The sequence below is a fragment of the Copadichromis virginalis genome, linkage group LG8, assembly GCF_057382275.1.
Source record: "Copadichromis virginalis isolate Kocher_CV1m ecotype Utaka linkage group LG8, C_Virginalis_male_GT1.1, whole genome shotgun sequence".
Taxonomy (NCBI): domain Eukaryota; kingdom Metazoa; phylum Chordata; class Actinopteri; order Cichliformes; family Cichlidae; genus Copadichromis; species Copadichromis virginalis.
Window position 1 is genome coordinate 13014355 of NC_140625.1, and position 9061 is coordinate 13023415.

The following is a 9061-nucleotide window of genomic DNA, read 5'->3' on the forward strand; positions in this document are numbered from 1 at the left end:
TTATGTTTATGCTTGACTCTCTTCCTTAGCACACATTCATCACTATCAATGAAAGAAAAAAAAAGAAGTGAATCATATGCCTTCTGTTATTCCAGAGCACCAGGGAGGGAATTTGGGTGAAGTATCCCATTTTATTGATTTTAATTCCATTAATACCTTATGACTGGCTGCTTGGCAGGCTCTCCCAGGCTAGTGGCCATGCACGTCTGTTTTTATAGTGGATTTGATTGGACATCCTTATCGGGTGGCAGCAGGCAGGAAAGGGGACTGGAGACCGGCAAAGATCCACAGCGCTGGCAGCCAGGCTGCATGTTTGAAACAACAAGCTTCAGATCAAACATGATCAGTGTAGGCTGCCAGCACAACCGAGCCATGTTTGTGCACTGCATTGTGCATGTGCTCATTTCTGCGTTTGTGTGTGATGGTGTGGGAGGGACACTCTTTTACTTTCCTGGCACCTGATGCATGCACACTGAACTCACGTCAATCCCAGCAATTAGTAGATTCAAACGAATGAATGGATTAAGTCATGCCATCACATGGACTTTTCCTCTGTATATATGTCCAGCACTCAGCTCCAAGCAGTGGCAGAAAATATCCGACCAGTGCGTAAATGCGCCGTGAGACTGTGCATTAATATCAATTTTGCCATGTATTTGGATCAAAGTCAGTGAGACACCGCCGTCACTGAAAGTCATGCCCTCGCTCTGTTTGCTTGCCAGTTCGCTGAGGCTTGGGCAATGTTGCCTAGTTTTCTCGTTGCGTGGAAACTAAAAGGGTGCTCTGAGTGAGAGCCCTGGAGTGAAGGGGCATTTCCACTGGCGCGTCGTAGTTTCCAGAGCGGCTTTCGCCGCAAGTTTGACGAGCTGCAGGAGGACTTACTGGAGGCGAACCAAAATATCGAACAAGTCGCTTGTTGGAAAGCGCACTGATCTGGTGGAAGATATTATTTTTGGACACTTGCCTAGAAACGCGCCATGGAAGGAAGAGGGAAAGCGGCAAAGACGTGAGTGTTTGTGTTTGTGATACTGGCCACGATGCATGTGTTTTTTGTTCTTTGTGATAATTTATGCAGCTAATCCCCCCCCCCCCCAAAAAATCGCCGTTTAAACAAAGATTTTAAAAACGTAGCTGCTGTTGGGAAAAGGCGCTTAATGCTGACTATAAGCAGGATGAAAGACAAACTTAACAAAGGTATCGGTTCCACGAGGTATCACCTTTATCTGCTTTCAGTTCATTTTAACCAGATGCTTGTACGTGAGGAAAACTGGTATTTCTGCAGGACCCGGTAGCCGGTTTAAGCCACTCATTTTAGCTCCTGTGATGTCAGCTGGTGTTGTCATTATCATAAATTAAAGTTTAAAACTAATGGCATCACCAGGCTGTAAAACTTTACGTTGAGGATTTGAAGATTCAAGTCAATCTTGAGGATACACTGATGAGTCAGTGACACAGTTTTCTAATCTCCAGCACGGAGTGAAAGCCATTGCATCAGAAGAGCTGGCTGCTCGGCAGTATTACTGTTTACTGTACTGCTCTCTAAGTCAAGTCAAAAAGATTTTTATTTGGAAATGGAAATCTACCGAGTGCAGTGTTTTGCTGCACGGAGCCAGAAAAGTGTATCCAGAATAGGGCTTCATGAGCTGAAATCAGTGAAATAATATTTGGCCTGCATTAAAAGGACCAATCCAAGTTAAACAGGCTATATCGAGGATGTTTATTTGTCCTTTCCTTGTTGCTGTTTACCCAGGCCGCCACAAATAACTGTCAGCTCAGGGGAGAGTGGGGTGAATTGTGCCAGTTTTTAGTTAACGTGACTTTAAAGCGAGGCCGTGACAGTAATGCTTTCAAATAAAATATGTACATATATTTTAGGATGTGGTGCATCCTTGGGCACAATCACTTTGAATCGGAAATATAGTATTTAAGAAATACATCTTTCTGGAAAAAAAAAGTGGCACAGCATGCCCCTGGTGTGGGGTAAGTTGTGCCTTTGGAAAGAATACCTTGTGGTAAATTGTGCAACTGATTATAAAAGATTCTTTGTGCATACTCAAAAGCCAGTTCAAGGCATTTCATGGGACTTAGACCATAAAACATTGCTTCTAGTGCCTTTATATATTCTGCCAGTTCTTTCTCCTATGCTCATCAAAGACTTGATTGGCAAGTCCAGTTCTTCTCTTCTCACTGTATTGTTTTAATGTCATCCTGCATATGTTCATCCTCCTTGCCACCTGACGAATGGACTCCCCCTTCTCCATGTCCTCTAAAGGAGTGGAAACCCTGCCTGTCCTCCTCATTATAACTCCTTGGCATGATAGTCTAGTATTAATTGTTGGTCTGAAATTAAGATTGTAGTATAGTTTTAGTGGTAAACTGTAGAAATAAAAGCTACAATTACAATAAAATAATATATTTAAAATATTCATAATTGGGGGTGAGTTGTGCCACTGACACAGCTTAACCCAGGCCCCTTGGCACAAATCACTCCAACCCTACTATTTTGGAAAAAATGCATCATCCAGCAGTTTTGAACTAACATCATGCTAGCTGTGTGGACACAGTGTAGCTTGTCAAAGCATTAAAACATTTGTGCAATGTTTTCAAACTTGTCTATAACTGCTCAGACAAATCAACCGAAAAACCTTGAGCCTAGAAATTTTACTTTGAAAACCGAAAAACTGTTGTTTTCTTAACTTAAATGTGCTTAATTCTCATGCAGTGTCGTTCCCTTCTTTGCAGGATAAGTGAAATGGCTGACTGTTCAAAAATGTGTGGTCACATGACCAATTTCTTCTATGGTTCCCTAGAAACAGGGGGTGGCACAACTTCCCCACTGGCACAAATCACCCCACTTTCCCCTATTTAAAATTCACGTGGTGTTCGCAGCTGCCGCAATAGTCTACTGTTGTGAGACTACACACAACAGACACTAACATATATGAGATCTTAATGACTCGGATGTCTGGGTGTGTGTGTCCACGTCATTGCTCCATATTAAAATGGTCCCAGAGTGTGCGCAGGCCTGACAGCAGTGAATTTAGGAAGTGAGAGATTGACCTGTGGCTGCAAAAGCAATGCATTTGCAGTGCCAGCTGCATCGTTATTTATCACATTACGTTAAGAAGACTAACTGTTCCTAGAATATTTGCATGCATGCAATCTTTTGCAAATGCATTACAGATTTTTCTTAATTTTTTTTTATTTTTGCAGACCTGTGCCCCACCCTGCTACTCATCCAGCTTACACCATGTCTACTGTCTTGATCTTATTTACAAGTGTCCCTTGCCTTTTCCCTCTCCTGCCTATCCTTTCTCTTCCAGCTGTCTTTGTCAGCTGCCTCTTTGGCTTACTAACATCTGCCCTTTTCCTCGATCTCTCATTAGTGTCACGCAATGTTCTCTGTGCTGTCACTGCAATGTTACCCCTCTCCTTAAATCGTTGTGATATCATTCTTTCTCTCACAACCCTGTGCTTGTGTGTCCAATTTCCCCGTCTCACCCACATGCTTTCCCCATCTCTGTCACCAGCCCTTTTACTTCTGCTCCCCCATTATCTCTCAGCCAAATACCAGGCTGGCATGCTATGTGATGGGAAAAGTACTGCCTTTACAGAAGCATTACACTAGCCGTACAAGACCCTTAATTTCCTTGGGTTTTAAGCTTTTCTGTCGTGCTGTTTTACGTTCTCGTACACCCTGCTGCCACAGAGTGCAGAGGGAAATCCTTTGAAAGTTGCTTTGCCTGGCCTTGATGAAGACGGATAAATGGCATATCTGAAGGAGGCAAACCGCAGCAGTCAGTGCTTAATAGCACAAGCTTCGTCTGTGCTTTGCATCAGTCTCCCCAAATGGCTCATTACTGAGGTTGTCTGACACTCATTTGTTAACTAGTGTGCACTGAGGGTTTTAGCTGCATCTCATGTACACACCACCAGTGCCACTACTCCCAACCCCCCCAGTCATGTGATACTTTGAGGTACTTAGAGATCGATTTCATTTTTAATCTTGGTAAGTGGATCTTGCTCAGTCCCTGACCATTTTGGAGAAATTAAGCAGCCTGGTGAATTCTTCTTTCTCTTCAAACAAGGCAGATCATCACATTGTCTGTTTAGTTGTTTTGGGGGCATTAGCATTTACCTCAGCATAAGGATTGGGTGGCCAGCGCTAACGTTACACTGACTTAAGGAGTTTTTCCTGAAGAGGATTAGTAACAGGATAGGAGTAAGCCCTTATCAGCTATTAATGAAGTGTGTTAAGGTGGGTTGACCTGCAATTTTCAAAGACTTGCCTACAAAATATAAAAGTTTTATCATTTACAGGACACAAAGACAAGCTCTTATCTCTGTGTTACTTGCACTTCCCAGTAAAACTAGAACATGTTAAATAAAAAATCTGGAAATGTGACAAAAGACGTTAAAGAAAAAAAGTTAAAATGTAGGTGGAGTTATGTTTTGTTTAGAACATTTTTTTCCCTCTTAGTGTCACACTACTATGTTAATGCCCGTCTATGTGTACTGAAATAGCCCTGCACTGCAGGGATGTCAATTATAAAAGAGGCACAGTGACAGCAAAGTATTTTCTTAGCTTGTTTATTGTGCTGGGATGAAGGGAATCTTTGATCCTTTGAGTTTCTTGGAAACACCAGTTGATGCCATTTGGCAACACGCTGAAATGAGCGTACAGTATTCCCGCTGCCTCCACAGTGCAATTAGATAAGCTCCTGTTGCTCCCTTAAATAACATCACCGCTTCTGAAGAACATTTACAATCATCAGTGTTTTACAAAAGAAACGTTTTTCACTGTACAAGGTGCTCTTCATTTCTTGCTTTCAGAAGGTAAACTTCCCACAGCCTGTGTCACTTTCTGTTGTTTTTTTATGCAACAGGTTCAACAGTTACTGGGGAGGTTGACGTGGACTTCAGCCCTCAGCTGAGGTGGTCCTCCCTGGAGCATGCCCACCGTATCCCACAATGTCCCTTCTTGCAGACTGGCTGCTACGCCACTCGGTGGTCATGTGTTTGCTGCTGCATAGTTTGGTGCTAATGACCTTCTGCTTTCATCATGCTGCCACGAGTTGCTCCAAGAACTGCTACTGCACCGAGAGCGAGAGTGGCGGCAAGACGGTGCGCTGCAGCAACCTGCAGCTCACAGAGATCCCGCAGGATATCCCCAATGACACACGACGTGTCTACCTGGATTTTAACCTCCTCACCACAGTTCCAACAAATGCTTTTGCCGGTTTAACCCAACTGGTTGAATTAGACCTTTCACACAATGAACTAAGTGAGTTAGAACCAGGTGCGTTCAGAGGCCTCGGCTCCACGCTACAGTTCCTGGACCTTTCTTCTAACAAGTTAGGAAACTTGACCCCTGATGCCTTTGAGGGGCTGCGAGCTCGCGCCAACCTAACAAACAATCCGTGGCACTGTAATTGCAATTTGCAGATGGCCATGCCTCGTGTGGACCTGGAGCCTGCATCACTGACAGGCGTTGTGTGCCACACTTCAGAACCTGAGAAAATAGGAGTTGAAGGACTTGCCTTCCTGTTGGCACCGGACATAGACCTCTGTGTGGAGATGAAGAGGACTACAGATGTGGCCATGCTGGTTGTTATGTTTGGCTGGTTCACCATGGTCATCTCCTACCTTGTCTACTATGTCAGGGCTAATCAGGAGGACGCACGTCGACATCTGGAGTATCTCAAGTCACTGCCCAGCAGACAGGGCAAGTCAGAGGAATCTTCCACCATTAGTACTGTGGTGTAGGACTGATGATGGAGCTTTGCGTGGGAACTGAAATGGTATCCCACAACAAATAGGACTGAGGTACTGCCCAGCTGTTGTCACGGAGCCAAGTTGGGCAATAAAACATGTGCCTGCACAAGAAAACCAGGCAACCTAGCCCAGATGAATAATTCATGTTTCAGCAGTCCATTAGGAGTTTTCGTTGGGTGAGTTGATGGTTTAGTCTGCGCGCTAAAGAAGTAAAAGCTGTGGCATCTTTTTTCTTGAACTCCAAACATGGGGATACAAATAGAATTTATCCAGTGGTGCATGCACATTGATGTACCTCTCTCACAAACAGACAAGTGAGGAGGAAGCATCAAACAGCAATGTAAACTGTAGGACAAGGCAACACTACAGTATGGAACTCTGTACATCTGTTTCCCATTAAAGTCCTTACAGTATTCACCACTATAATATAAGTGAAGTGTTGTTTTGGGGGGTTTCTTATATTGAACTGAGCTGAAAATATATACAGCATTTGGAAAAGTCACTCTTTTGCAGATGCATCACTTCTCATGTCTCCCTGCAGATGTATGCACAATGAAGCAATACTCAGTTATTCTGTGATGAGTTTGATAGCAGCTACAGTACCAGAGCACCATATCGATGAGAACAGTCGACGTCCACCTGGCTCTACATGTAGGGAGTACTTCACAGAAAACTCCTGCTACCTTATGCCTTAAACAACATGTGCATTCAACACGTGTGTGTGCGCGCGCGTGTGTGTGTGTGTAGGAATGTCCTCTGGCTATAACTGCATATAAAAAGACGTGCCTTTTTCTGGTTGTTAAAGATTTAAGAGGATAGATTTGAGAGATTTGGTGGTTTATCTACTTCTTAACAAGCAACCTTTGCAAAGTCATGACAATTATAGCCTACATGATATCACAAACACATTGAAGCTCTGGAAAATGTGCTAATCATATATCATTCTCAGGAAAAAAAAGATTTCAGGAGGTAAGAATTTGCAATTATTTGTTATTTCATATCCAAGCTTCTTTTTTCTTAGCTGGTCGGAAAAGCCCAAACATACATTGCTTTTATCCTTTTACACAGAGGAATCCTTTATGATACCTGGTTATCTAGTGTCTGCTTTTGTACTGTTTTTCATATTCTCTCAAGCCTTTAAAAGGCTCCCATGGTGCCTGTGGGAACCATATTGTCTGATGCGGTCACTGGCATGGGTTTTCAAAATAACATTTATGAGGCCATGACCTGCTGGGTCCATTTAAAGAGCTGGCGGGGAAGTGAATCTCCGATTTCACCAGAGGATGGAAAATAGGAGGATGCATTTGTATCTCCTTTGATGAAATCATGTTTTTGTTTTTTGTTTTTCCTGGTATAGAAAGGTAAGAATAGCCCAGTGCAGTGCTGAATAATGAAATTTGATGTTGAAGATGAGGGGAATGGTTTGTCAACAAGGGCTTCCCTGTGTCGGACACACAAATTGCCTCTAGAGCAGAGCAAGACCAATGAATGATTTATGGTGGCCATAAAAACACTTGAGCAGAAAGACTGGGACTGCACCCTTCATCTTCTATGACCCAGTTCTTGAGGAGAAATTGAGGGAGAATGCCACAGGGGATCATCTGCCCCCATCTCTACAGCCCAGCTTACTCTTGCTTGGGTAAAGCACTTTCCAAATGTCCTTCGGCTGCTCATTGATGGTCCACAGAAGTTGCAGTAAACTCTGAGCCAGTTCCATCTCATTCTCAAACTCACTTTCCCAAAGGCAACCCTGTTCTGATACCTGACAACTTTTTTTTTGACAACTGACACCTGACAATTTTTTGTCTGATACCTGACGATGTCCTAAAATGTACACCGTACCTGTGCCTGTAAGGAATAGTCTGACAATTTAGGAAATACTCTTTCTTGATGGGGGATTGAGATCAAAAACTGGGGTATACTCCAAAAAAACAGCTTAAATAAATAAGTTTCACTTTTATATATCGATTGATTTATTAATTACCTGTACAAAAGCTAAAGTACCAGATTATTTCTTGGCTAAGATCTAGGGTTAAATGAACATGTGCTACTAAATGTATTTTTAGACAGTCATGCTGGGGCTATGCTATGCTAAGCTAAGCTATGCTAAGCTAACGTCAGGGGCGAGGAAAAAATCGCTTCATACCCAAGTTATGAAGCGGTTCTTTAAGAAAAGCTTAGAAAAGATTGAAAGTTTCTGGGGGAAAAATACAAATTTAAAGGTGGTTGTTGGTGTTACATGCTTGAGTAACTTTTTCTGTTAGCAATATCTGATGAAGAGGCTTCGTGCTCCTGAGTTTCAGGAATTTGTTACAGAAAACAATCATCTCTTTGGATTTAATCTTAAAGAAACCCAGGTACAGCCTCCCACGATGAGCAGGAGCTTCAGCTGCACTGAAAAATAGATGGTGTACCTCCCTGTGACATTTCCTGTCACAGTCACTCACACACACACACACAAATAGTGATCTCTCCTACCCTCTTTCCTCCAATAACACACTCTCACGGTGGCTTTGAAACCAGCCACCGTAAAGGGAGCCTAACTGCAGGGGGAGATAAGCATTAAACTAGTAGCAGACATGTGTCTCAGTAGCTCTTCCAGCTAATATAAGTGAGTGTGTACATTCGTTCGTATCAGAGGCGCGGGTGCATGGCGGGTTTTGAGGGTGCCGGTAATGCAACACCTGTTCCCCATGCACACATAAATGTTGCTGAGGTTAATTTAAATTTCAGGCCAGCTCAGCTTGCCCCGCCTGCTACCTTGGACACGTTACACTGGTGTGAGCATTACAACTGCTAGGTAATGGGACACAAACTAGGGGATAAGGTGACTCATCCAATCCCACAGAGCACAGCGCTGTTTGGGATTGGGTTGCAGGTGAAAATGTTTCCAGGTTCTGAGATCACATAGTCCCCGAGTGAGGACCTGAGTGGGCACCTGTCAATTTGCTTTTTTAGCCAAAAAGGTAAGTGACACCTTCAAGGCTTTATCTGAGGAGACCGTCAAGGACATCCTCTGGGTAAGTGTCAATATTCTTTGAGGCTGATCTGAAGAGACTTTCAGGAGACATTGTTTCAAGGTCCCAGCTTTATTTTGTGTTACACAGCTCCCCCTGCGGTGGAAAGTGTGTAAGTACGAGGAAAATAAATGTCCATGTCTATACATTACAAATAGAATTTATTAGTCAAAGAAGATTGCATTTAAAAGACAATAACAAGGGCAAAAGTAGATAGCATACTCTAACTAAAAATTCATTTTATTTAGAGTATACTGGGAGCAAAATGA

The 9061-nt window shown here is 43.1% G+C and overlaps 1 protein-coding gene across 1 annotated transcript; it reads left to right on the forward strand.

Moving 5' to 3' along the window:
* The first annotated feature begins 525 nt into the window (after positions 1-525).
* On the forward strand, positions 526-6216 carry lrrc3ca (leucine rich repeat containing 3Ca). The gene is made up of 2 exons (XM_085467216.1): positions 526-1006; positions 4887-6216. Exon 2 carries the CDS (start codon positions 4972-4974, stop codon positions 5764-5766), a length of 795 nt encoding a protein of 264 aa, XP_085323342.1. The 5' UTR covers positions 526-1006; positions 4887-4971; the 3' UTR covers positions 5767-6216.
* Positions 6217-9061: the final 2845 nt, after the last annotated feature.